This window comes from Microtus pennsylvanicus, chromosome 9 (assembly GCF_037038515.1).
Source record: "Microtus pennsylvanicus isolate mMicPen1 chromosome 9, mMicPen1.hap1, whole genome shotgun sequence".
In the NCBI taxonomy this organism is placed as follows: Eukaryota; Metazoa; Chordata; class Mammalia; order Rodentia; family Cricetidae; genus Microtus; species Microtus pennsylvanicus.
The window spans coordinates 53,412,975-53,440,714 of NC_134587.1; the positions used below are offsets into that span (position 1 = coordinate 53,412,975).

Here is a 27,740-nt window from a genome sequence, read left to right on the forward strand (position 1 = left end):
TTTGAAGAATGCTTCAACTTGAGCAGGGAACACTGTGAAAATAAGGGTTTCACCTTAGAGGATCTGAACCACAGCAGATTAAGTATAATGCTACAGGATTATTTTCTTGTAATTGTAGAAACTAAAAGAAGGCCTTCTGTACCAAAGCGTATTTCTATGGAAAAAAATATATAGCTAGCTTGTGGCAGCTCATGCTTATAATGCCAGCAATTGGGAGATTTAGGTAGGGAGACTGCCACAGGTTCAAGGCCAGTCTTGTCTACACTGTGAGTTCTAGACAAGCCCAGAACCCATTTTAAAAAGAAAACAAACAACAAACCAAGACAAAAAGCAACCAAATAAATAAAAACCCACACCAACAAAACAAAACATTTGTATACAATGTATACATAAGTAATCTGGCTCACTGTTAATCTAGGTTGAAAGGACTGAGACGCACAGTGGGTCGGAGGACATGATCTACCCTGAGACAAACTCAACTGAAGAGGTAAACTTCATGCATTCATTCGTCTTTGTGTCAAGAAAAGAAACATCTCTGAACTACACTTATTTAACATAAATTATACAGCATTCAACTATTCACTTTGAAGCTCACATCCTCTCTGACCTTTGTGATGAGAATTCGGTACTTTTCTACTAAGTGATCATTGTTGTGGCAGCCCGCTAGCAGCTGCCAGACTTCTCCACGAAGAGCTTCTGGGACACCACTTCTCACTAAAGATGACAACTGCTTCGGTCTCACACTCAAGTTGAGATGCCTAAAAATAAAGTCACAATTCATTACTGCAGCAAAGGGAGATACTCTGAAAGTCTTTAATGAAAATGGTTTACAAAGATATAAAAAGGCAACACAGTAACAATAATAAAAGAGGAAGCAGTGACATGGCACCTGCAAGCTACTCTATGTATCTTTAAATCATTATCTAAAAAGTAAAACTGGAAGCCAGATGGTGGCCGCACACACCATTAATCACAGCAGTCGGAAGGCAGAGGCAGGTGGATCTTTGAGTTCGAGACCGGTTCCAGGAGAGCCAAAGAACCACCATCTTTAAAACAAAACAAAACAAATAACCACTGTCTTTAAAACAAAAAAAGTAGAACTGGAAACTACAGAGATGCTTTCTGGTTGTGGCTTCTGTACAACTTAAGAGAAAAACTGCAAGAGGCAGGTGGAGCTCTGTGAGTTTGAGGCCAGCCTGATCTACAAGAGCTAGTTTCAGAACAGGCTCCAAAGCTACAGAGAAACCCTGTCTCGAAAAGGAGAGAGGGAGAGAGAGAGAGAGAGAGAGAGAGAGAGAGAGAGAGGGAGGGAGGGAGGGAGGGAGGGAGGGAGGGAGGGAGGGAGGGAGAGAGAGAGAGAGAGAGACTGAGACTGCAATTAGGTGCTACAGACATGCTTAACTGCTAAAACCAATTGCAGCAGCTCTTGCAGAGACCCAGACTATACCATAATATGACAGATAAGGGTGCTCTCATATAAACTTTCCTTGCATGTGTGTACGCATGGAGAATTGTCAGTAAAAAACAGTATTAGTTGTTCTGCTGCTAACTAAAGGTTTGAAACACTATAGCCTTTAAGCTAAATACAGTCCTCCATCTCTTTTGTAAATACTTTTACGACACAATTATGAGTACTTCTCTGTATTGTGTATGATGTTTTGATTTTCTGTAGTAGAGATGAGTAGTTGTGACAGATTATCAGTGGGCCATAATGTCTTAAATATTTATTCTTTGGTCCTTCATAGAAATATTTGCTAACCCTGATTCACAGTGGTAAAATTTCTTTCAGAGTGATTTCAACCATTGACAGTTTTAACTCTACATATAATTAGCATACTATTTATTTTATACTGAGGACATCAGTACATCAGTACTCCTATCTTCCAAGAATCATATTCAAATGAACCTGGAAAATGACATACAAAGATACTTACTAATACTGTATTAAAATCTACTTTTATAAATAAACTAACTTCAAGAACAGACATGTTATGTTAAAAAAATTATGGCTATGCTTATTAAAATGCTTACCCTGTGTGTGAAAATGCAGAAGTTTGTAATATTGTTATAGTTGAAAAATTGCACACAATTTGACACTGTGTTTGGCACATGATAAATGTTTCAACTATGATTACTACAACCCTAAAATCTATAAATTCTAAACAACAGGACTATTAGTAGTTTTACAAACTTCTAATTTCCATAATATTACAATGTTCATAGAACACCTAAGGAAGACGAAAATGATGAGATGGATGAAACAGAATAGATTATTAGATTATTATATATCTGGAGAAATGACTCAAGCAAAAGCAGTTGAAAAAATCTGATGACAGCAGACACAGATGGGAATTCAGTTAATATGTTTAAGAGAATGGGAGGACACAGCTGATTAGGAGCAACAAAGTTTGACAACAAACTAAGTCATTAAATGAAATATGTTGATTCACAGAATTAAATGAGTTCTTGCCAGCACTTGGAGGCAGAGGAAGGTAGATTTCTATGAGTTCAAGGCCAGCCTGGGCTACAGAGTGAGTTCCTGGACAGAAAATGCGTTTGACTGTAAATACCATGGAGATGATTTTAAACATGCTACTACGAAATTAGGTCAGCACTGATTACAATGCTGGTTTAGAGTAGGAACATTTCATGTCTGTAAGACTTTCTGCATCAGCAGTTCACACCCTCGAAACTCATTGAGGGGAAGCTGAGACTGACTGACTCCTGAGAGTAAAGAAACATCACAATTTAAGAAGAAACGCTCCCAGTCTCAGGAGGTCCCATTTATTCAATGAGGCCCTTAATGTCTGTGCTGCTGGGGTTATACGTAGGAAGTGGTCTTCTGTGCCCATGTGTTGTAGAGTACTTCCCACTTTCTCTTCTATCAGGTTCAGAAATCTCAAGGTCCAAATCAGAAGCAGAAGGAGAGGGAGCACGAGCAAGGAACTTAGGACCGCGAGGGGTGCACCCACACACTGAGACAATGGGGATGATCTATCGGGAACTCACCAAGGCCAGCTGGCCTGGGTCTGAAAAAGCCTGGGATAAAAACCAGACTTGCTGAACATAGCGGACAATGAGGACTACTGAGAACTCAAGAACAATGGCAATGGGTTTTTGATCCTACTGCACGTACTGGCTTTGTGGGAGCCTAGGCAGTTTGGATGCTCACCTTACTAGACCTGGAAGGAGGCGGGAGGTCCTTGGACTCCCCACAGGGCAGGGAACCCTGATTGCTCTTTGGGCTGATGAGGGAGGGGGAGTTGGTTGGGGGAGGGGGAGGGAAATGGGAGGCGGTGGCGGGAAAGAGACAGAAATCTTTAATAAATAAATTAATTAATTAAAAAAAAAGAAACGCTCCCAAGGGCTTTTGCATAGTTTATGCATTCCAGGTCATTTGTCTAAAGACAATTCATGTTTTGATTTGTGGTTTTCTTTTACATATTTTTGACATTTTCCCAATGAAATGCAGAGAGTGGTTTGCTTTTTTTCCTTCTTTTTTTTTTTTTAAGTTTTTCAAAACGGGGTTTCTCTGCGTAACTTTGAAGCCTGTCCTAGAACTAGCTCACAGAGACCAGGCTAGCCTCAAATGCACAGAAATCCACTTGCCTCTGTTTCCTGAGTGATGGGATTAAAGGTGTGCGCCATCACTGCCTGGCTGCAGACAGTATTTTGTTCAAAGTGTAAAGCATTGTGAAAGCATCGGCATGTGTACTGCTTGCTTTAAGGGTCATGACATCTGCTGAGACATGGCTTTACTAAAAATACAGTGAAGGATTTGACAGGCAAAACTTCTAATGAGGAAAAAAACCCTTAATGAATAAGGTCCATAGGGAACTTCAATGAGAAACTTAATAACCAGAGCATCTGCAACACAGACATCAGATCACTTTCAAACTTAGCGTTTTCCTCCAAGACATCTTACTAAGGAAGAAAAGATACTCCATATATGTCCCACCGGACTATCTCTAGTTATGCTGATGAACACCTCTCTGTAAACAGGCTAAGGAATAATGCCTTCTAACGCTGTTGTCAAACTCTTTTTGTCTGTTTGTTTTTAGAGAGGGTCTCTTGTGTACCCCAGGCTGGCGTAGAATTCATTATGTAGACTAGGCTGGCCTCAAACTCACAGAGATCCTCGGCTTCCGGAGTATTGGTATTTAAAGGCATGAGTCACCATGTCAGGGCCAAATTCTTGGTTTTGAGACACAATTTTGCTATATAACCCAGGCTGGATTTGAAGTCTTAATCCTCCTGCCTCCACATCCCAATGCTGAGATTGTAGACATGCTCCACCATGCCTGTTTTGGGAAGTAGTCAAATTTTGTTTGGCAGTTCTGAGGATTAAATGGAGGGACCCAAACATGGCCTGGCAAGTACTCTACGACAGAATTATATTCCCAGACTAACCCTCAACTAGGAACACACAAGCCAGATGATGTTGGCACACACCTTTAAACCCAGCATTCAGGAAGCAAAGGCAAGCAAGCAGACCTCTGTGAGTTCAAGGCTAGCCTGGTCTACAGAGTGAGTTCTGGGATAGCCAGAGCTGTTATACAGAGAAACCCTTTCTTGAAAAAACAAAACAAACAAAAACCAAACCTGGAGATATACAAACATAAAAATAATGAATATAGCAAGGCACCCATATCATGCTCGGATACTCTGCTTTGTCATTCCAGGTATCTTATGTAACACAGGTAAAGAAAAACTCTACCTGAGGGTTCTACTATGTAACACACATGTGTGCACATGCGCGTGCGTGCACGCACACACACACACACACAGTGACCATCTCCTATACTTCTCTGATCACTGAGTATTAACACGGTGAGTACAATTTTCCCATCAGATTTATTTTCAATTGCTGTAAAGGTGCACTGCTGCTCTGCTCACGGAAGCACGCTCACATACAGATCGCTTTTTTTTTTGCCTCACTTTTATATTAAAATTTCCCACACAAACGGCAATGGGAAAACTGCCAATAACTGATTTCTGCCTCCTATTTTCTACTTGCCAATTGTGCTTAGATACCTTTAAACTCCATAGGGAAAATTATCTAACATTGAGAATTACCAATAACTGGAAGAGAGGAAAACACATTGTGTAGATGAACTGTTTTCCATCAAAGTAGATTCTTTTTCTTTCTTTCTATTTTTTTTTTTCAAGACAAAGTTTCTCTGTGTGGCTTTCATGACTGTCCTGAAACTAGCTCTTGTAGACCAGGCTGGCCTCATCACAGAGATCTGCCTGCCTCTGTATCCCGAGTGCTGGGATTCTTTAATCCATGCACTATCACAGCCCAGCAATAGGGGATTCTTAAGCAAGTTCACCAAGTGCATGGTCTGCTAACAGGGCATTTTCTGGTATAACTGATAAACATTTGGCCTGGATAACATACAAAGGCAAACAAGACAGGCCACCTCATCTGCCTCCTGCATAGCACCAATAGCCACATTTTGGAAGCACATACTTGTTTTGAAAGCCTAAGGAATTTCTTACCAGAGACTGTATGGATGTCTAACTAAGTCCAATGGACTCCTGATAGCATCTAATTTCACAGTATCATACAATCAGGCCTGTGACCATTACTTTTCCTCACCTCGAGTAGAGGGCACACTCTTGCAAGTAGATTTATGGGGCAGTCTTCTTTGTTGAAGCCATTGTACAGAGACCTCCTTAAACGTCTTCATTCAGAGCTTGGCAAGTAAGAGGCAGCTCTGGCATTAGAGAATGATAGTTGCAGCTACAATAGAGTTCTTATAATCTATCTATCTTCTTCACTGTACAGGACCGACTAATTTCTCCCTCTCTGTCTATGAATTCCATGTCTGAAAATTCTTTTCTATCAATGAGACTTTGCTAGGCTTCTGGTAAGTCTGAGAACTGATTCAAATCTCTGCTGTAATCCTTATAAATATCTATTATATCCTAGAATGAGGCCTTATTTGCAGATTTCTGTTATCAGTTCTAGACTGAGAAGGAGGTGACAGTAAGAGGCAGAGCGATTCTGTAACTCACCATTTTGACAGTAGTTCTCCCCATGTTTCAAGAATTTTTTCTGCACATTCTTTGGATACATCACCAAATCCACTCAAGAGAGGTTCATCATTATCTGTAATAAGCAAAATTTAGGCTTATTAAGAGAACATGGGAATACAAAAAGCAAATGTAAACATTTATTACTTCTATTTTGATATATATTTAATATATATTTATATTATTATAAAGTCATAATATATGTTCTTAGTATTTATGTATAAATCTGAATAATCCTATCTCAGGAACAATGATTTTATAACCTGCTTAATTCTCTTTTGCTTTCTATATATGTCTTTATTATGTCAATTTAGGAAAAGAGTTATTTATCTATAAAATAACTCAAAATGTGGAATGGTCTTTCTCCTTTTCCAAAGTAAGTAGCTTTATATACAAACACATTTAACACCCACAAAAGTATTTATTTAAAACAGTAAATAACAATCTTAGTCACCTAAAAGGAGTACCTGTTAAGTGATGTTTTGTTGAATCTTCCCTCCTGTTTGTCTCTCCAGCCCTCTTTCTCCAGTTTTACATTTATGTTTTAAAATGCTATAATGATGCCTAATACTTTGTATACTAATTTTAAAAGTATTGAATTATGACATGTATTCAAGGTAACTGAATGCAAGTGTTTGCATTTACATAATGATATAATAAAAATATGAAGAGTTAAATTGTCAGTATGATCTGTTAAAAAACACCAAATAGATAGACGGCAGTGGAGCATAGTTAAGGCATTAATAATCATTATGTGTGTGAATGATCAATTACCATGAATATTTTTCATTGGTCTTTCACGATGTTATGACTTTTTAAATGTTCCACAGGATGACATTAATTTACAACAGAAAACAGAACATTAAAAAGGACAAAATGAATAATTTAAAATTTAAATAACTAAAATTAATTGATTAATTAAGAATTTAGAGGGGGCTGGAGAGAGTGCACAGTGGTTAAGAATAGTGGCTACTCTTCCAGAGAACCTGGTTTTGGTTCCCAACACCCATTTGGTGGCTCACAACCATCTGTAACTCCAGTCTCAGGGGATTTGACCCTCTACAGTCCTCCTTGGACATCAAAAATGCACACGGTACACAGATATACATGCAGGCAAAATACCCATACACATTAAAACAAACATTAAATCAATTTAATTAATCAAGAATTTAGAGAGTATAAAATATGCAGGTTGTAAAGAAAAGCTGAGGGCATAGCTCAGTGACAGACAAGTGCACTTTGCATATTTGAGGCCCTGGTTCACACCCAGCACCAAAGATTAGAAAACAGCAGATGTTTCTCCATGCCCCCCAAAAATCTTAGCCGGGTGGTGGTGGTACATGCCTTTAATCTCAGCAGAGGCAGAGGCAGGAGGATATCTGTGAGTTCGAGGCCAGCCTTATCTACAAAAGCTGGTACCAAAACAACCAGAACTGTTACACAGAGAAACCCTGTCTCAAAAAACCAAAAAGGAAAAAAGAAAAGAAGAAAACAGAAGATGACAATGGCATATTATCTCCTTAATCATGTTTCTGGACACTGAAGGGTTTCAGCAGCATTAGGATGATGTCTCGTGGCTTTACTGGGAATTTGCCTAGAAATGGACTTCCCAAGTTAAAACACCATTACTTTTTAGGATTTAGTAATCACCTGACAAACTGTCTTCTTCAACAGTTTTAATGCTGTGCATTGTCACTAAGGAGGTGCAACAGTGCTTGTCTCCATACAACCTCACCCAGCCAAAATCACCATGCACGCATCATCCCTCAAGAGAGCATCACCACAAAGCACCAACTGACACCTATTAAACTTCCTACATTGTAACATTTTGGATATTATTATAGTTTTGCTTGTGAGACAAGGAAAAGACAGACTGCAAATTAGATATTTCTGTATATAAAAACGAACAGAAAAAGCTTAGGACACTAAGGTCAATTTCTCTAAATTCGTTAATATGCCAGAATAACACTACTTTGTAATTTCTCAATTTCCCATTCATCATATTCATCATATACACCCGTGACGATAACAAAAAAAAAGTACTATTATGGGCTAGGTGTTGCTGAAATCCAATCATGCGATGAAATCTGTGTAATGTCAAGAAAAGTGTAGTAAGCCCTTCAGAAGCAGTAGGAAGGCCTATTTTCCACACTCCTCTTCTACTGCTCTGGACCCTTCCAATAAATCTCAAGATTAATAGCTAGGATTTGTCATTGAAGTCTCAGGTAACAGGCTAGAGGGAGAGAAAGGGAATGTAAAGTTATTTCAAGTTCCAGAATGTGGTTTTGTTAAGTGCTCGATTTCTTGTCAGATGTCCTATGGGTGAGAAACCTCTCTGGAGAGTAGTCATTTTTCCCAGGGAGTAAATATCACAATACAACACGGTTCCTGGTGGGAACACTAAATTAGAAAGATTCTGACTGAAGAAGACATGGTCACAATCTCTGTACTCCAGACGTCCTGTCATTAGCTTCTTGTTAGGGAAGTGACTTTTAGGGACTTAACTCAATCCACCAATATTTTCTGAATGCTCATGCACACTGGTTATTGTGGGAAACACTAAAGGAATACAGCAAAGAAAGCTGTTCCTCTGCAGAGCTCATGTTCTAGCACCACTACTTTCCCCATGGACTATCAGGGGCCATTAGTTCTTCTTTCTTCCTAGTTAAGAACCATCAGTTAGCAGAGTGGTTGTGGAACAGGCCTTTAATCCCAGCCCTTAAGAGGCAGAGGCAAGCAGATCTCTGTGAGCTCAAGACCAGCTCAGTTTACAGAGTTCTAGGACAACCAGTGCTATACAGAAAAACCCTATCTCGGAAAACAACAAAGAACTATCAGTAAAATCTCCTGAATCTGCTAAAAATTTAAAAATCTTTTTATTTTATTTTTTTCCCACAGATTAGTACTACTAGGAGGCTCTTCCACCAGTGGCTCCCATGGATTCCACTGCAACATCTTCCTTGCCAAACTTAGTTCATTTCAGCCTGAAGAATCACCTCTTCTACTTCACCACCCTGAGGCAAGTTTTCTAATTTTTTGACATTTGGTTCCGCCTTGACCATATCCAGCTTCTCATTGGTGATCTGTTCTGTGTATTTTCTATAGGCTGCATGTTTAAGGGAACTGCTTCAGAATATCAAGAATCTTTGTATACAATATTGTTAGCCTCTCATGTGGGGTGTCGCACACTGCCAATCCCACCAGGCTGGTGGTCTTCTTCAACGCACCCGCAATGACAGCACCCCCTGTTGGGTGCTGTTTTTTAGCTGGGTCAACTTTGCAACTCTTTGCAACCAGATGATATTCCTCAAGCTCTACTGAATGGAGAATGAATGTCTCCTATCATGATAGCCTTTCTCAAACTTGAGTTCTTTGATTTTACTACTGAGTTTTGGGAGACTTATGGAGACAGTTTTCTATTCTTCATTGTAGCTGATACTGACCTAAAAGAAAAGCTCCAAGTTTTAAGTCTACTAGACGTATAGCCGCAATCTCAAACAGTGGGAATATTGTAAGTTTCCCGTGAAAAAAAATTAAGGGGTTGGAGAGATGGCTCAGCAGTTAAGAGCAATAGCAACTACTGCAGAGATCTTGGGTTCAAGTCCCAGCACTCATATGGCAACTTAGAACTATCTATAACTTGTAGTCCCACTGAATCTGATGCCTTCTGCTAGTGTGTAGACATACATGAAGACAAAACACCCACATACATAAAATAAATAAATAAATCTAAAAAGAAAAAAGAAGGAAAAACATAATCTGAACTGGTTTGAAAGGGGAATGCCAAACTGCACCTGACCTCAAAAAAACACATGGGCCTTTTCTGCATTTCAATGATTTATGAGAACTAAATGCAGAAGATAAAGAAGACTTCACTTTAGATTTAAGTACATGAGTTTGATTGACATTGTAACTGCCATTTTCTATCCCTGTAGCCTGGGGCAATTTACTTTTCTCTCATTTTACTTAAGATGAAAAACGAGGACAATAATAATTCCTACTTTTAGGTTCACTGTGAGGATCACTGAGAAAACACTCTGCTACCATACAATAATCACTCAATCATCAGGCATTAATAGTCCTGAAACTGAACATAAGGTGACTAATTACAAGTGAGAGAGAACTATGCCAAAAAAACAAAAAAACGAGGACTTACAAAGTCGTTGCTTACTCTAACCCTGAAAATGCACATGCGATCATGGATATTTATCTTTTAATGAAGATACCAATTCCTTACATCTCTGTGTTTATCTCTTTTAATGAAGACACTGATTCCTTACATATCTGTATTTATCTTTTAATGAAGATACCGGTTCCTTACATCTCTGTATTTTTGTTAATGTGATTTCTTAGCTAGAAATGTTCAGAGAAGCCCATTCATCTCCACCGAGTTTTTGTACTTTCAATCCCAGCTCAGAAACCACCCTGATGATGTCCCAGTAGATCCTCCAGTGAAAAATTTTATGAATTTCGAGTAAACTTCAGATTCAAACTCAAATGACCTTCTATTGTCATCCGTTTCATTCATTAAAAATGAAGCCGTTGTACTGCTATGAGCTAGACAACCATTGTGAAATATACTCTTTTCCTGTGCCTGAGACTTCCTCTGGTCTCCACTTCTGCGTATTACCATTAAACAGTGACCAGCAGATCATAAAATCTCATTTTCCTCAATTGGGTTACAGGCACCTTAAAGAATGCCCAGTGTGGTCTGGGAGAAGGCTCATTAGGTAAAGGTGCTGCTGCTATGCTTAGTGACCTCAGGGTGAAAAGAAAGAACAGGTGCACTGTGTCACAAGTACAAAACAAACATACTCAAAAATAAATACTGAGAGAGAGAGAGAGAGAGAGAAAGGCTAACATCGACTATTTTCCAGCCTTTCCAAGTTGCTTGTCTATGGGAAAATCTCACAAGTGCTCACTGAATGAGTTCCAATCCCATGTCCCACCACCAGCCCCATCTTTGGATGGAGTTGCAGCATTGTGGATAGCCCTCCACCCTCCACACAATCTCTCTACACTTACCTTCGTCTTCATCATCTTCTGGAGGAGAGGGGATCATGGAGCTCTGAGATCCAGACTGTGGCAGGCGAGCTGAAGGACTGGCTGTAGTTTTCCTCCTCTCTCTCTCTGACTCACTTTCCAAACACACAACTTCATATAAAGTGTCAGCATTATTCTTCCTCTCCTTTTGCTTTATCTTGACAACAATAACAACAAAAGAGCAGATTATGTAGTAAAATTCTATTTTAATCACTTTTGACTTTATATTGGATATAAGAATAAATGGTGGTTTCTTGAATCCTATACCATATTGTAACCTTTGTCAAGCTGAAAAGCTTATGTTAAGATTTAAACCTCTCCCAGCACTTAGGAGGCAGAGGCAGGCGGATCTCTCTGAGTTTGACACCAGCCTGGTTTACAGAATAAGTTCCAGAGCTACACAGAGAAACCCTGTCTCAAAAAAACCAAAAAACCAAAACCACAAAAAACAAACAAAAAACTACCACCACCACTAAACTAATAGAATGCCCCCCAACACAAACAAACAAACAAACAAACAAACAAACAAACAAACCCTTTAATTCCAGCATGTGGCAATCAGAAGACAGTGGCTCTCTGTGAGTTCAAAGCCAGTCAGGGCTACATAGAAACCCTGCCTCAGGCAGAGAAATAAACAAAACCTCTTCAGAAAATTGAATACTTTAAGTGTTTTATAGTTTTATCTGTCATTACAATAATCACCAGTATTTAGTTAATGTGAAAGCTAACTGTCTTGTGTCTTTCTAATAAATTTAAGGTGCCTTTTCAGGTTTCTTACCTAAAATCACATATGAAATCCATTCATACATTCTAAAAATTTAGCATTAAGAAAATCCTTTTCTTCTTTTGCTTAACATAAGCCGTACACAGGAGATTTTTTTTAACTCCAAAGCAGCAGTTCAGGGTGGGAAAAGGACAATGGGTAGGACAATGAACAGCCAAAAAGACATCAGTTAAAAATCCCACCAATTTTGCCAAGTGAAATCAACCTATACATTGGTTTTTACTTTTAGGCAAGCTATATAAACAATTTACACAGGGCTAATTAAAAAAATAAGACACACATATACAATTCTGCCAGTATAATGCATATTTTGAGCACCTTAACATACTGATTATGCCAGCTGGAAAAGAAGGTTGCCATGCGACATGAAGCACGGGGGAGAGGGCAGTTGTAAGCACAGAAAGGAGCACAGCAGACGGATGGTGATGGACCTCCACAGGGTACCGGACATCAGAGTGCACTTTACCACCCCAATCTCCACTTGGCTTTTCATTGCAAACATTACCCCAATCTTGGGAGTAAGGCAACGTGTCCTGAAGCACAATTTAATCTGGGAGTCTTAGCCTGAAGGCCAGCCATCCCTGCTGCAATAAGCCTCTCTGTCAGGAGAGGCCAAGCACAACACAGAGTAAGCACAACAAAACCTCCCCAACAGGAACAGTGTGGAACCAGACAACAGCAGGCTATTTGATTAGTTAATAACTGACTCTAGGATTACTTAGCTTTCTAGATGAATATATATTTGTTCCAAATTTAGCTACTCATTATTTTTTTTTCTTTTTTTTTTTTTTGGTTTTTTGAGACAGGGTTTCTCTGTGGCTTTAGAGCCTGTCCTGGAACTAGCTCTGTAGACCAGGCTGGTCTCGAACTCACAGAGATCTGCCTGCCTCTGCCTCCTGAGTGCTGGGATTAAAGGCGTGAGCCACCATCGCCCGGCTTAGTTACTCATTATTAATAAAGGACTCTGGCTCTGTGATGGGACATAGTAGTAGCAGATCTGTGTCCAGGACATATGGAAATGATTTCTATCAAATAAAAAAGACACCCAAAGGTGACCTATAGGGTACTAAACTGAGTAATCTTAACTTAGCACTTTTTTTTTTTAAAAGGACAGCACAGTCCTAAGATCTTAAATACTTAGCATAAGTTATCATCATCTTACTGGATAATTCATTAGTGAACTATATTATAATCCCTTATACATATTCATTCCTGAATAGTTAAATTCCATGGCAGGAAAATATTATTTAAATCTTTTGTTTTGATGTAATTTTGTTAAATTATTCTAAAAACGAAAACAAAACTGTCTCACTGTGCAAACAGGCTAATGTGAAAAAGCCAACAGACATCCACTTGCTGCTGTTGTCACAGTGCTGGGGTTAAAGACAGGCACCAACGGGCCTGGCCTTTATTGCGCTTTGAAATGCCACTTAATTGCTATCTGAAATACTTCAAATACTAGCAACACATATTAAAACAAATTTTTCTCCAAGACTACAAAAATAAGGTTACTAATGTCATTGGCCTAGAACAAATATGCCATGTGAAGTTACACAGAATTGAGAATGGAGACAAACAGGTAAGGTAATAATGTCACATGTGAAAATATTCACTGTTCAAGGATGGGGGATTCATTATACTATATTAAAAACCTCTGTCTGAATTTTCTATAGTAAAAAGCTTTGAAATTTACATGTTACAAGACATATTTTTATAAATATTAATTAATTTAAATATGTAAGTTTCTAAACTATGTTATCATACATTCACGTATATAAAATAAGTTACAATATACATATAGTATACAATACATACTATACATAAATTATAGATGCAGGCAGATCTCTGTGAGTTTAAGGCCAGCCTGGTCTACTGAGTGACTTCCAGGACAGGTTCCAAACCTACACAGATAAACCTTTCCCCGAAAAAACAAAATAAACAAATAAAATTATACACATAATTATAAGAAAATCAGTTTGATAGGACAAAAGAAGAATAGACATGAATAAATTAAGACATTCCTTGTTCTTGGGTAAGATGTTATCTCCTTAAAAGAAGTAACTTTTTCCCAGAACAAAAGTAATGAATTCTAATGTTTATCTAAAAAATGAACAAGAGTATTTAAGAAAGACCATAAACACAGGAGTATTTGCAGAAGGAAACAGACCCCATAACATACAGACATAAAATCTTTGACATCAATGCATTACAAAAGGACCAGGAAGGAATCTCCCCCCCCACACACACACACAGAAAAGAGGGCCAAACATACATGAAAACTGGATAAAGAGAGCGTCACAAATCACTGAACAAAACTAATGAATTTCACCTGGACAGCTGGATGGTGCTTGGGAGATAAAGGCAGACCCACATTTCAGTGAACAGCAGATCACTACATTAACTACTAATGAATCATAGATCTAGAAACAACATGATAGCAAATAATAGAAAAAGGGGAAATTATTTTTAGCTTTACATTTCTGAAATCAAATTCAGAAGCTTTAAAAGGAAAACTTGATAAATTCAAGTACATACTGAGAAATGATGTGACAAACTGAAGAAGAATCACTAAATTAAAGTGAAAAGATTAGTGAAAAACTGGGAAAACATATCTAAAGGGTTTAACTAATAAATACATAGAGAACTATAATCCCCAGTACAGAGGAGGCAGAGGAGTTAAGAGCTTACCCTGGGTTGGGACCCTATCTAAACACATACACACATGCATGCATGTGCGCACACACATGCCAAATCAAAAAGAAAAAAACAAACTAAATGATGTTAACAGGAAACATAGAAAAAAAGGAAAATTACCATTATGCATAAAAAGATAAAATTATCCAAAGTAAACACTGCACCATCCAGATCCATAAAATGCTTTTAGGGAAACAGGTTGAATGTAAAATATTCTCAGGTTACAGAAAAATATCCACAACATACTAATTTATATTTTAAAATGTGATAAAATCCACACAAGAATATTTATTATCTTAAAGAAAAAAAGAAAGAAAGAAGAAAAGCAGAAACCAGGAAGTGTTACCTGTGGAATGGGGTTTGGTGACAAAAAAGGGGACATTGCTTTTGATAATAGGTTTTATATAATTTTGCTTCTTGTTAGTGAATATAAACATTTTACATATTCAAAAATTAAATTGAGAAGAACACAAATAACCTAAGCCCACAAACTGAAAATAAATTGAAACAAATAAGCCTAAGTATACATCATATGATAACAGGACCACAATGAAAAAAATTATTCTGAGCTGGAGTATAATTCATTCTTGGGCATTTGTGTAGCTCAAGGTTCTGTGTTCAAGTCTATCACTATGACAACCATAATTATTCCAAGTATCAATTTTATGTTACTGAAACATACTTAAAGACCAAAAAGAAGTGCCACAAAAATCTTAAATTTCATTGAATATTTTATTAATGAAAGACTAATTTTTTTGAATCTTGAAGACAAGTAAAATTAGGTATACTATACTATACTATACTATACTATACTATATATTAGGTATATATTGGTCTTGTAACTAAGACCAATATTCATAATAAAAAAAGAGAAAACTTTGTAATGCTAAGTTTCTATAGTAAATGTTTAAATAAACTCAATGAATTCTGGCAAGCATAACAAATGGATGCTAAGAAAAAGCTGATACAGAGCAGGACATAGTTGGATCCTTTTATCTGTGTTTCTACTTTCCAGTTTCAGCTCCCGATCATCCAGTACAGGCAAAAATAGTAAATGAAAAATCAAAGAAGTAAGCAACTGGCAAGCATTAAATTGTATGGTGATCTGAGTAGTACACGAATTTGCCTATGACAAAAATCTTCCCTTTGACATCACACACAGGTTCCCTTCCTTTGGTCAAGAGACCGGTGTCACTGTAGTGTGGTGTTTGTGTTAAAGTAACCTGGGTTTCAGTTAATAAATAGCTTGAAAGCACAGCACTAAAGTTATAAATCTGGACATGTAGTAATAAGGGCAGCGGGGCTGCATCCCCAGCACCCTGGCTGCCTGGCTAGCTTATGCCCGAAATAACAACACACAAACTGTATTCATTTAATCACTGCTTGGCCCATTTCTATCTAACCTCTTCTAGGCTAATTCTCACATATTAATTTAGCCCATTTCTAATCATCTGTGTAGCGCCCCTAGGTGCGCTTACCGGGAAGATTCTAGCCTATGTCCATCCTGGGTCGGAGCTTCATCGCGTGTGTCTGCCCAGGAGCCGGGAGCATGGCGTCTCTCTGAGGCGTCTGCTCCCAAGAGGACAGCTGTAGAGTCTGAGCTCACTTCCTCTTCCTCCCAGCATTCTGTTCTGTTTACTCCTCCCACCTATCTTCTAACCAATGAGGGCCAAGCAGTTTCTTTTTATTTAACCAATGACCTTCCTCCAACATGGACATGCTTTAGATACACCAGGAAATGTTTCTTTGATGTAAGATTCCCCTCTGTATGCTGTATGTTTTATTATCACTGGTTAATAAAGAAGCAACTTTGGCCTATAGCAGGGCAGAACACAGCAAGAAAGGAAAAACTAAATTGAACGCAGGGAGAAAGAAGGTGGAATCAGGGAGATGCCATGTAGCTGCAGAAGGATGACCCCAGAAGCCACAATCTCGTGGTGAAAACACAGATTAATGAAAATCGGTTAATTTAAGATGTAAGAGGCTAGCTAGGAATATGCTTAAGCCATACAGTGTTGTAATTAATATAGTTGTATGTGATTATTTGGGTCTGAGCAGTCGGGAAACAAATGAGCAGTTTCTGGTTATACTTTTTCTTTAAGTAAAACAATGGAAGTTCTTCATTTAGTTGATTAAGAAAGTAAATCAGGCCGGGCGGTAGTGGCGCACGCCTTTAATCCCAGCACTCGGGAGGCAGAGGCAGGCAGATCTCTGTGAGTTCAAGGCCAGCCTGGTCTACAAGAGCTAGTTCCAGGACAGGAACCAAAAGAAAGTAAATCAGTTGAGCAGTGGTGGCACATGCCTTTAATCATAGCACTCTGGACACAGAGGTAGGTGGATCTCTGTGAGTTTGAAGCCAGCCTGCTCTACAAAGCTAGGACAGCTGAGCCTACCAAAGAAAGCCTGTCCGGGGGGGGGGGGGGGGGGGGGAACGACAGTAAATCATGTGCTAAAGTTTTTATGATATATGGTCAAAATAGTCTAAAACAACAAATTTTTGCTAATTTTGTTGGACTTAAACTATAAAAATTATGTTCACAGCCCTGAAAAATTGCTTAGTTAAGACATAAAAGGTATTAAATTTGTGTGCATATAGGATAAAAACAGTGCATACATAGGCATCAATAGTAGCCAGTGTTCCAGGCACCCACTAGTGATCTTGAAATACATCTCCATGCATGAGAAAATACCATATTTAGGGAGGGCCTGGAAAGCCGGCTCAGTGGTGAAGAGCTTTGGCTGCTCTTCCAGAGGACTCAGCTTTGGTTCCCAGCACCCACATGAAGACTCACAACTGCCTGCCAGCAGATTCACAGAGGCTCTGATGGCCTCTTTCTGACCTCTGCAGATACAAGGCAAACACACGGTGGTACACAGTTGCAGGCCAAACACCTATACACATGAAAGAAATGGGAGAGGGAAAAGAAGAAAATAAAAGAAAAAAACCCCACTGTATTTATAATCTAGAAAATGTATTCTACCAAGAGTTACTAGCTAAATTCAAAGGGGGGAAAACTCACTTTTACAAAGAGAAGAACCAGAGAACCCACCTTAACTGATCAGAATCTCACTGAGAACTGTGGAAAAACATGCATTTCCTAAATTAGCAGTGAAAGAATTCTCCAGTATACTAAAACATGCTGAAACACAGGGGCTGCAAATATAGGTCAGCAATGATGAGCCCTGGCTGCTCTTCCCAAGGACATGACTTTATTTCCTAGCACCCACATGGTGGCTCATAACTATCTGTCATTTCAATTCTAGGAGATCAGACATCCTCTTCTGGCCTCTTTGAACACCAGTCACCCATTGAAATACATCTATGAGGGCAAACGCTGATACATAAAGTTAACAGTTTTTAAAATGTTGCGATAATATTTTTTAATTCTGTGTATATAGTATGTCTCTGGTGTATGTCTGTGTGTGGTATATGCACATATCACATCTGTGGTATGTGTGTCTGTGTGGTATGTCTGTGGAGTATGTTTGTCTTTGGTGTGTGTGTCGTATTCTGTGCTGTGTGTGACTGTGCAGTATGGCTGTGGTACATTTGTGTGTATGTGTGTGTGTGAGAGAGAGAGAGAGAGAGAGAGAGAGAGAGAGAGAGAGAGAGAGAGAGAGGGAGGGAGGGAGGGAGGGAGGGAGGGAGGGGGAGGGAGAGAGAGAGCAAACATGTGCAGAGATCAAGAGGAATTTACAGGCATCCTGCTCTATCACTCTCCACCTTATTTCCTGGAAACAGGATCGCTCACTGAATCTGAAACACCATCTCAGCCAGGCTTGCTTTGGTCCTTCAACAATGGGGTTCTAGGGATATGGGGTCATGATCACACATTTATGTGGGTGAAAGGAATTCAAACTGAGGTGCCCATGCTTGTTCAGTAGGCACTTATAGCCAAGAAGCCACCTCCCCAGTCCCTAAATTTGGCAGATGTATACTAGTTTACTTCATATGCTGTGTACACACACACAGAGCAAATGGGTACAAGAGGCCCAGGTTATCAGTTATGGTTATATTAATTACTTTTCTCTATGATTCTGGTAACACCACTTAAGTTTATCAGCTGATATTAACTTTATTTGTAAAATAACAATTGCATACAAAATTGAATGCCCTATAGTTTACTGGCAGTAAGAAGTTTGTAATTTATTACTGTGTATGAGTACAGACATGCATGGACCATGGCATGAGTGTGGAAGTCAGAGGACAGCTCTAACAAGTTAGTTTCCTTCTAGTATCTACTTTTTTCCGCCACACTGCTAGCTGACCTTGCGGTTTCTGGACTATTCGCCTATCTCTGTCTCCCTGCTGGCTGTGGGAGTTCTGGGATTACAGATATACATGACCACATTTGACTTTTTTACATGGCATTCAATAATCAAATATGAGTTATCTTGCCAGCCCCCAAATTCTATAATTTGATATATATTTTTTTTCAGTCTTTAAATTTTTTTTTTAACTTATGTACAGTTGACTCTTGCATGCGTGTGTCCTGTACCTGCAAAGCCAGAAGTTACAAATGGTATGAAGGCTGGGAACCCAGCCCCAGCACATTCTTTAAGAGTAGTCAGTGCTCTTAACTCCTGACCCATCTCTTCAGCAGCTTTCTCTGTCTTTTTAAAAAACTACATTTATTCATTTATTATGGGAATGTGTGATGTGCCCCTGTATGGAGTCGAGAGGACAATTAGCAGGATTTTGCCCACAGTTTTATATTGCCAAGAATATCTTGTTGGTTTGCACTTACCTTATGCCACTATTTAGAATCTAGATCCTTTTTAGTAAATGTTATCTGAACATTTAGCTTAAAGAATGCAGTCTTTCTTTCCCTACTAATTTAAGTTTCTTTTCTAATATGATTCCATCTTAATAAAACATACCAGAAGGGAAGGATTCCAACTTAAAAAGGAGTCAAAAGATAATTTAAGTAAAAGAAATATACAACACACACACAACAACATTTCCTCATATTTTTGGTGAAAAAAAAAAAACACAAAAAGTTAAAAACCAACAATACCATGAAAGACTATACATTGTGTATTTTAAAAAGCTGCTTGGTAGCCCTATTTTCTTTTCTGTCTGCTCAGAAATCAAAAGGGCTACAAATTTTAATTACTACTTAATTTAAGCAAATCCTAAAAAAATCGTTTTAGTAGAAAGACAAAACTAGCCTGTCTCTGTGGAGGAATCCTGCTGACACTCAGAAGGCTGAGTAAGTACTATGCTTACAACCATCTGTAAAAATGTCTATCTCTAGATGACTCATCCATGAGAATAGTACATATGCTCACACAATTGCTGTGACAGTAGCACAGGACAGACAGCAATGGCCAGTAAGGTGATGGATGTAGGCAGGCTACTAGATTACAAGGAGTGTGATTAACACTACTTATGAGTGTCTAAAAACTGAAAAATTGTTTAAGTACTTCCTACTTTACTGCTGTGGAATATTCCTTCACATTGTGTGAAGATATGCCACTGTGACTGGTTTAATAATGAGATAAACAACTAGCAGCTAGGCAGGATTTTCGGGGCAGAGAGAATGCTGTGAAGAAGATGGTGGAGTCATGAGGAGACATAGAGGAGGCATGACGTGTAAGAGATGAGGCAACAAGTCCTGAGCCATGTGGTAGCGCCCAGGTGAATAAAAATGGATTAGTTTAAGTTATGAGAGCTAGTTAGAAACAAGCCTAAGCTATCAGCTGGGTTTTCATAATGAATAGTAAGTTTCCGTGTAGTTATTTGGGAGGTGGCTGGCGGGACAGAGAAAGACTCACTACACTTTTATAGCCTAACTTTAAAAGTTAAGCTAAAAGTACGAGAATATCTTAGGGTATATATTTTCATCTCTTCAAGGAATTAAAATAATATTTCATGAAGAAATACTCTATACTTAACCGAAAGAGTAATATTTCTATAAACCCATGCAGTCTTTAAAAAAACAAAACAACAAAAGATTTACCTTCCCTAGTCTACCAGGTCACAGTACTTAAAATCAAGATAACAAGAAACCCAAGAAAAATGCAGTGTTCCAGAGAGTTATGTCTACTAACCCAAGACTAATAAACCAGAACATTAGTGAAAGAAACTTACAAGTTTGTACTATAAACATTAGATAATTGGTTTCTAGTTATTAATTAAATATAAATTATTTATTGCCTCTTGCACTAGATACTTGTAAAAGATTTATCTTTATTTTATGAATATGGTATTTTGTATTTTGCTTGCACTGTCTGTGCACCATGTGCATAAGTGGCTGAAAGGCCAGAAGAGGGTGCTGGATCCCCTGGACTGGAGTTGGAGATGGTTGTAAATACTAGGAATTGAATCCAGGTTCTCTGGAAGTACAGACAGTGCTCTTAAGCACTGAGTCATCATCTCTCAAGAGTTACTGTAGACACACTTTGAACTATTCCCTTACTCCCAGGACATGCAGTAATGCCTGTGAACTTACTTGACTTCTGAAGTGCTCTTCTGATGTGGAAGTTCTTCTGTACACTGTGAATATGTGTTGCTTCCATTGGTTGATGAATAAAGCTGCTTTGGCCTATGGCAGGGCACAATATAGCTAGGTGGAAAAGCCAAACTGAATACAGGGAAAAAAGAAGGTGGGATCTAGAAGGATGTCAGCAGCCATCAAAGGAATTAGATGCCATGAGAATAGAATTGAATTAATTTATATGTAAGAGCTAGCTAGTAATAAGTCTGAGCTATCAGTCAAACAATTATAATTAATATTAACCCTGGGAGTGATTTTATAAGCAGCTGTGGGATGCAAAAAAGTCTCTGGCTACACTCTTCCCTGAGCACTACCCTCCCACCTAAACAATGAATGGTGCTGGGTGTGGAAAAGTCTTTAATTCTCAGCATTCAGGAAATAGGGGCAGAAGGATTGAGGGTTTGAGGCCAACCTTGATGGAATAAGGCTTTCTAAATGAGTAAATAAATGTTAAACAATGTTCTCATTTATGACTTAGTATTTTCTGATTTTGTCATAGTACCTCTTAAATAAAATGCACAGAGAATTTCCAATGCAACTTTATAGAATTTCTCTTTAATGCCACAGTAACAGGATGAGGGAGATTCTATTATTGGGGCCAATTTAGAATTCAGTGAACTGAGACACACAGTCAAAGAAAATCACTCAAAGTCATAAAGCTGGCCATTGGTTAAAGGCAGGATGCTGTTTTTATGCTAATCTCCTTCTCCTGTGAAGACTCAGGGTTACTCTGCTTCTTAAGACAATGCTGGAAAGAAACCCTACTCATCAGAACTAATCTGGATATAAAGTAAATCCATTCTGCTGGGATCTCCAGCTTGGGGCCCCATTACATGCTCGGGTCTCAATCCTCCCATTCCAATACCTGCCCCCTCAAAAAGCACACCAAACAGCTGCCCCTCCCCTTGGAAAGCCTGCCAAGGGTCAGCTCCTCTCCCTGGGTGCTGCTAAAGACCACTCCCATAGGCTACTTAAGACCTGGTAGCCATATTTACCTTGTGATTCATTTCCTGCCTTCCTGAGGGTCACCCAAGAGTGCTCTGTTCATTAAACTTGGACTTATTAATACAGTTTGATTGGCACTTTACAATAGTGGCAGCAGATAGCCAATAACTGGGGGTTAAAAACTTGAATCAAGTTGAGTTTTCTGGTGACCATGTGGCTGTGGAAAACTACTCTTTTTTCCCTGCCATCTGACAGACTTGCTTGGTGACTTACCCACTTCAAGCCAACAGCCTCGAATGGATCCAGGATCCCTTCCTGCTTGCCAAGCCACTGTAGTGGCTGGCCCTTTACAGGACAGGGACAGCTCCTGCCTCTTAGGACAAGTCCACTGCAGTGCTGGCCCTTCACAGGGTAGGGACACTGTAGTGCTGGCCCTTCACAGGGCAGGGACAGTTCCTGCCTCTGGGACAAGTCCCACACAGGCATACTTTTGTCTTTCCGTTTTCTGGTCTCAGGCTGTCTCTGGGACCACCCTGCCATAGTCTCTGGCAGTTAATGATCTGAGAATGGATACTTCCAGGTCCAAGTTCGCTCCCCAGACACCCTATGACATTGACAGACTGGGGCTGTCTCACCTTATGTTGGTTTGAGTTACCCTAGCCAGGTTCCTACCCCCTCCCTTCCTACTGTCTGCAGGCAATCTTGCTTCTCTGCCTGCCTGTAATTTCATGCTTCTGTCCACTTGTCCTCCCAGTTTCCCCGACTTGTTGCTTTCGTGGATGCTTACTTTAACTTTGTTTTGCTTCCCTGATGTTTGGTCCAGCCATGGCTGTTTGCTCCCTCTGCCCCAACAGTCAACTGTGTCCTCTCTGCCAAGTGGCCCTGTAGGTTCCCAGTTCCCAGGCTCTTTCCCAGGTCCCATTGGTTCATTCTCATGCTCTTCCCTCAAACCCCTTGCTCCCTGCTCATCTGCTTCTCATGTCTTACCTCCAGGATGCCCTTTTACTCCTTTCCCCCATCCTGAATGAACCTCTTGTTCCTCCTGTAGTCTCTTATTGGCACACCTTTGGCAGGGTCTGCTTGCTCATTTTGACTTTGTCCAACAGGCTACCCTAGCGGTTGGTCTGGCCATGCAGGGATTCTTCCCGCAGCAGGTCCATACCTTCTGCCTGTCTGCCTTTTGTCCTACAGTACCATGTTGTAATTCTACCAGCCCGATCTACCTACATCAACTCCATCTTCCTTGTTTGTTCCTGCCTATCTACCTATATCAACTGCCTATCTACCTATATCAACTCCATCTTCCTTGTTTGTTCCTGCCTTCTCGGTTCCCTCCATAGCACTGCCACTCGGAGGCAGCCACCACCTGGGCCACTGCCATAGCCAGAATCTGTCTTTCCTATGCTGTTTTATATTGTAAACTCTTATTTTAGGGTTTTGTTTGCCTTTCTGTTGGGAAGTCCCTGCTATTCTGTGTGTATGTTTGAATAACATGGTCATAGCATGCCTGTTTTGTCTTTGTATGTGTATGTGTGCTTGTGACTCCAGATTGAAACTGCTCTGGAAAACATCACGTGATCTGCCAATACCTTACCATTTGGACAAGTGCCATTTTGACTAAGGTCAGAGACAGAGGTCTTCTGAGTTTACTGCCATATTTAGTAAGGGTGACCACATGGAATGGCCCCACCAAGGAGACATTAGACCTCCAATATACTTTGGGTTAGGATATGTTTCTGTATGATAATTCCTGTCTTGTCCTAAAAATAAAGTTTATAAAAGATAGGATTTAAAACAATGCTGTCTTACTGAGATATTAAAGCTGCACCTCTATATTCATGTATAGGAATGAATGAGCCAGATTTTGTAACCTAAGAGTAAACCCTTTGATGTTATTGATTTAAAACACTAAACTGTTTACAATGTTAAAACTTGGTTTTGCCTTACATAGATTATGATTATGCCCTAGGTCTCAGGAGCACAACTGAAAATATTCCTTCTAATCTTGTGCCTTTATTAACTGTGGTAGGCTATGATTAATTGGGTAAACTGTATGTCCAGATTTAATTTATATGCTCTCAAAGTTAAGCCTAAACAATATTTGTCTAATTTATATATACCTGACAGGTAATCATACCCTGATCCTTAAGCACCTTTACAGATTTGAGAGTATGGCATAAAACAAAAACGCTTTTTATGATAGACATGCCAGCTCCTGGCAGCATCCTGTATCTCCTCCAAGACGGATGGCTGCAGAACTTCCACCTGGAGGCTTGCTTCAAATGTGGCAATGCCAGCTACGGGGCAAAAAACTGCCTTTCACCTCTACTGCCAAGACCCTGTCCACACTGTGAACAAGCAGAGCAACAGGGGATCGAATGTTCCACCCTAACAAGTTAGGCAGGCCAATCTTCAAATCCCTATTCCACAGAAAAAGTCTGTCAGGCCTCCTGGGCTTAGCAGCTAAAGGCAAGTAAGTACTGCTTCTGAGACTTGTATTCACCAAAGACCTGAGCCTGCAGCCTAGGAAGCTAGAAGGCTGTCTGACTTCTGCTCAAATTCATTCCTCTCAGATTTGGTGGCCTTTTCTAAAAAGGGTACCAGTTTAACAGTTCTCTTCTGACCTCCGAGGCTACAAGTACCCTGGTAACTCATTAAGTTTCCTGTTAAAGTACAGACAGGTGTGCCCACTTCATAGTCCAAAATTAACAGGTTTCAGATGTAACTTTGGAGGTTCAGAGTCTTAAATTTTCTCTGGTAGTCTTCTAAATTGTTCATGCCTTTCAAAGCAAAGCCATGGCCTTTTCACTATGACACCAATATGTAAATGGGTTCAGTTGTTTACAGACACCTGCAGGTTCCTGGGAGAAGTTTTGCTACTGTGTTAAGAAATCTGGTCTGATGAAAACTAAGTCTCCGGTGCCCATTTGACCCCACCTCTTTTTGAGCATATTTTGCAGGTTCACTCCTCTAGCCTGGGCCAAGGCCAAACCACAGAGGGCTCTCCAAATATGCCAGCACCTGTACCAACTCCTAGGACTTCACCAATGGTACCACCTCTCCAGGCTCAAGTGGACACCTACCCAGCAACTGGAAACTGGTTTTCCGAGATGTCCCAATGAACGGCCCATGTGCCCTCATGTTTCGCTCATTCACCTTTGCCTCTTCTGTACATCCAGGGTACTTCTCCATTTTATTCTTCCTGGCAGTTATTCTTCATGGCTAGACCTGTTCATGGGGCCGATGATAACAACCTACTTTTTCTCCAAGCATGCTGCCTTTTCCACCTTCTCAAGAAACAAGGTTCCTGAGGTCTCCACGATGGCAGCTAACTGAATGTTTCTTAGCTCACACTGTCCACAGAATGTGAACCACCAACTGCATGCCTGCAGGAAGTAGCAAGACTTGTGATGTTTAGGTGGAAGCCCTACTAGCATCCATACATACTCAAAAAGATTAGGATGTTGGGGATCTCCATGCTTAGGTCTCACTCCTCCCATTCCAATACCCACTCCTCAACAAGCCCATCAAGCAGCAACCCCTCCCCTCAGAAAGCCTGCCAAGGAACAGCTCCTTCTCTGGGGGCTGCTCAAGACCATGCCTATAGGCTACTTAAGGCCTGGTAGCCATATTTGCCATGTGATTTCCCTCCCACTTTCCTGAGAGTCAACCTGGATTTATTTGTAGGACACAGCCATAACAAACTCAATAGAGGCCAGAGTCTCAGTAGTTACTCTCTACTTCAAGTATGAAAGAATGTGTGAATGGTGTGGCCACACGGATGTAATTCTGTTTCAAATGTATGTTCTACACAGCACGGATGTAATTCTGTTTTAAATGTATGTTCTACACAGCCTCTAAGTCTAAGTGTGACCAGCACCCAGCTTTCTTAAGTTCCCCCCAAGACAATGCCCACAAATAAGCAGGAAGCAGTCTCGAGAATCCACCGCCCAATTCCTTTAACCTGTGGTGCCTAACCTCCTCCCTTTTTATCATAAAAAAGAGATGAGAAACTGGGCGGTGGTGGCGCACGCCTTTAATCCCAGCACTTGGGAGGCACAGGCAGGCGGATCTCTGTGAGTTCGAGGCCAGCCTGGTCCACAAGAGCTAGTTCCAGGACAGGCACCAAAAAACTACAGCGAAACCCTGTCTCGAAAAAAATCCAAAAAAAAAGAGATGAGAATGTAATGGTCTGTCCTGTCCCTTTAATAAACAAGCCCACTCCCTCCTATGTCCACCAAGACAAGCGGATCTTCTTTCCTTTTCTAGCCTAAGCTCTTTCTCTCTTTTCAGTCTTTCTCCTGAAGGGGTAGCTTCTATCCCCCTGCCATTTCTGGTTTTTTTTCTCTCTCTCTTTGCCCTTCCCCTTTTTTCCCTTTCTCTATCCCCTCCATAACCCACTAAATAAATACCCAATTTCTCTCTGCATGGTGTGCCTATCCATCTTTGTCTCTCACCCTCAGTGGCTCGTCGTGGGCCCTGCTGACACGCGGATGTCTCTCACCCGCTGTGTGGCTCCCTGTCTGGGACCTACTGCCCGTCGTGGCCCACTGCCACCCCTTGGTGAACGGCGCCATTTTATTTTTACCATTACACTAAAGCCTTAGGATTTATCAATGAATCAGTATTCAATGATTAGCAAAGATTATAAAATGGCTAAGAAAAATAAAAATATATTACATTGTATATAGTATAAAATAAAAAGATGAAAGCTAGTTATACATGTTTTATCATTCACATACACACTATGTTGCCCTATCTTGGAGAACATTGGCAGTATCAGCATAAGAATAAGCAAACTAAATGGGTACTCATGGTGAGCATTTGAGTAAATCTGAGTGAAAACTCACAGATGAGGAAGAGATGAGCATTAGCCAATAGAAGCCAGGGGAAAGTACTCCAAGGCGTAGTTGATAAGGAACAGCTGATAACTGAGTCCTTAAGAATGTGCCTAGAAGTCAGGCGTTGGTGGTGGTGTACAGGTCTTTAATTGCAGAACTTGGGAGACAGAGGAAGGCAGAGTTCAAGGCCAGCCTGATCTACAGAATGAGTTCCAGGACTGTTACAGAGAGAAACCCTGACTCAGAAAACAAAAAATAAAAAGAACATGTCTAGAACAGTATGCACCAGGAAAGGAAGAGAAAGACATATCTACTGGGACCTAGAAGGCCTGATTATAGTCTGATAAGAATTTTGGCAAAAAAAAAAAAAAGACAGAAAAGAAAAAAGAAAAGAAAAGAAAAAGAAAGATTTCTAGCTCTTAAAAAATAGGATTGAAATGGAGAGATGGCCCAGTGGTTTAGAGTACTGATTGTTCTTCCTGAGAACACAGGTTCAATACCCAGGACCTATATGGCAGCTCACAACTCTCTGTAACTCAGTTCCAGGGAATCTGACACCTTGATACCAATGCGCATCAAATAAAGTTTTAAAAAAATTAGGATAAAGAGTTTGTATTAGAAAAAAAAATAAGATCTGACCTAAAGAAGGTATGATATGGCAAGTGAATAAGGGTTAACATAATTCAGGTGCAGAAAAGTAGGCAGACATACGATATGTCAGAAAGTAAACAGGATTTCCTCCAACACTGGGTATGGAGCACAAAGTATATATATACACAAAAAGTACATTTCTTGGACTAAGAAATTACTAGGTAATAACCATAACTGCAACACTGAAGGCAGATAGATAGGTGGAGCATTCGAGAGTGGAGTAAGTATGAGACATCCCAGAAA

The 27,740-nt window shown here is 39.8% G+C and overlaps 1 protein-coding gene and 1 pseudogene across 8 annotated transcripts in view; both read right to left on the reverse strand.

Moving 5' to 3' along the window:
* The window catches only part of Rabgap1 (RAB GTPase activating protein 1), a 159,710-nt gene that overhangs the window by 78,298 nt on the left and 53,672 nt on the right, over positions 1-27,740 (reverse strand). For 5 of the 8 annotated variants that reach the window (XM_075986104.1, XM_075986099.1, XM_075986103.1 and 2 more), the window contains 3 exons: positions 11,065-11,239; positions 6,022-6,115; positions 608-758 (listed from right to left, as the gene is read on the reverse strand). In XM_075986104.1, the coding sequence (XP_075842219.1) occupies positions 608-758; positions 6,022-6,115; positions 11,065-11,239 (420 nt within the window). Of the gene's footprint in view, positions 1-607; positions 759-6,021; positions 6,116-11,064; positions 11,240-21,015; positions 21,109-27,740 lie in introns of all 8 variants that reach the window. The other 3 variants (XM_075986096.1, XM_075986098.1, XM_075986097.1) reach the window with 1 other exon arrangement.
* On the reverse strand, positions 8,896-11,000 carry LOC142856686 (NADH dehydrogenase [ubiquinone] 1 alpha subcomplex subunit 5 pseudogene; annotated as a pseudogene).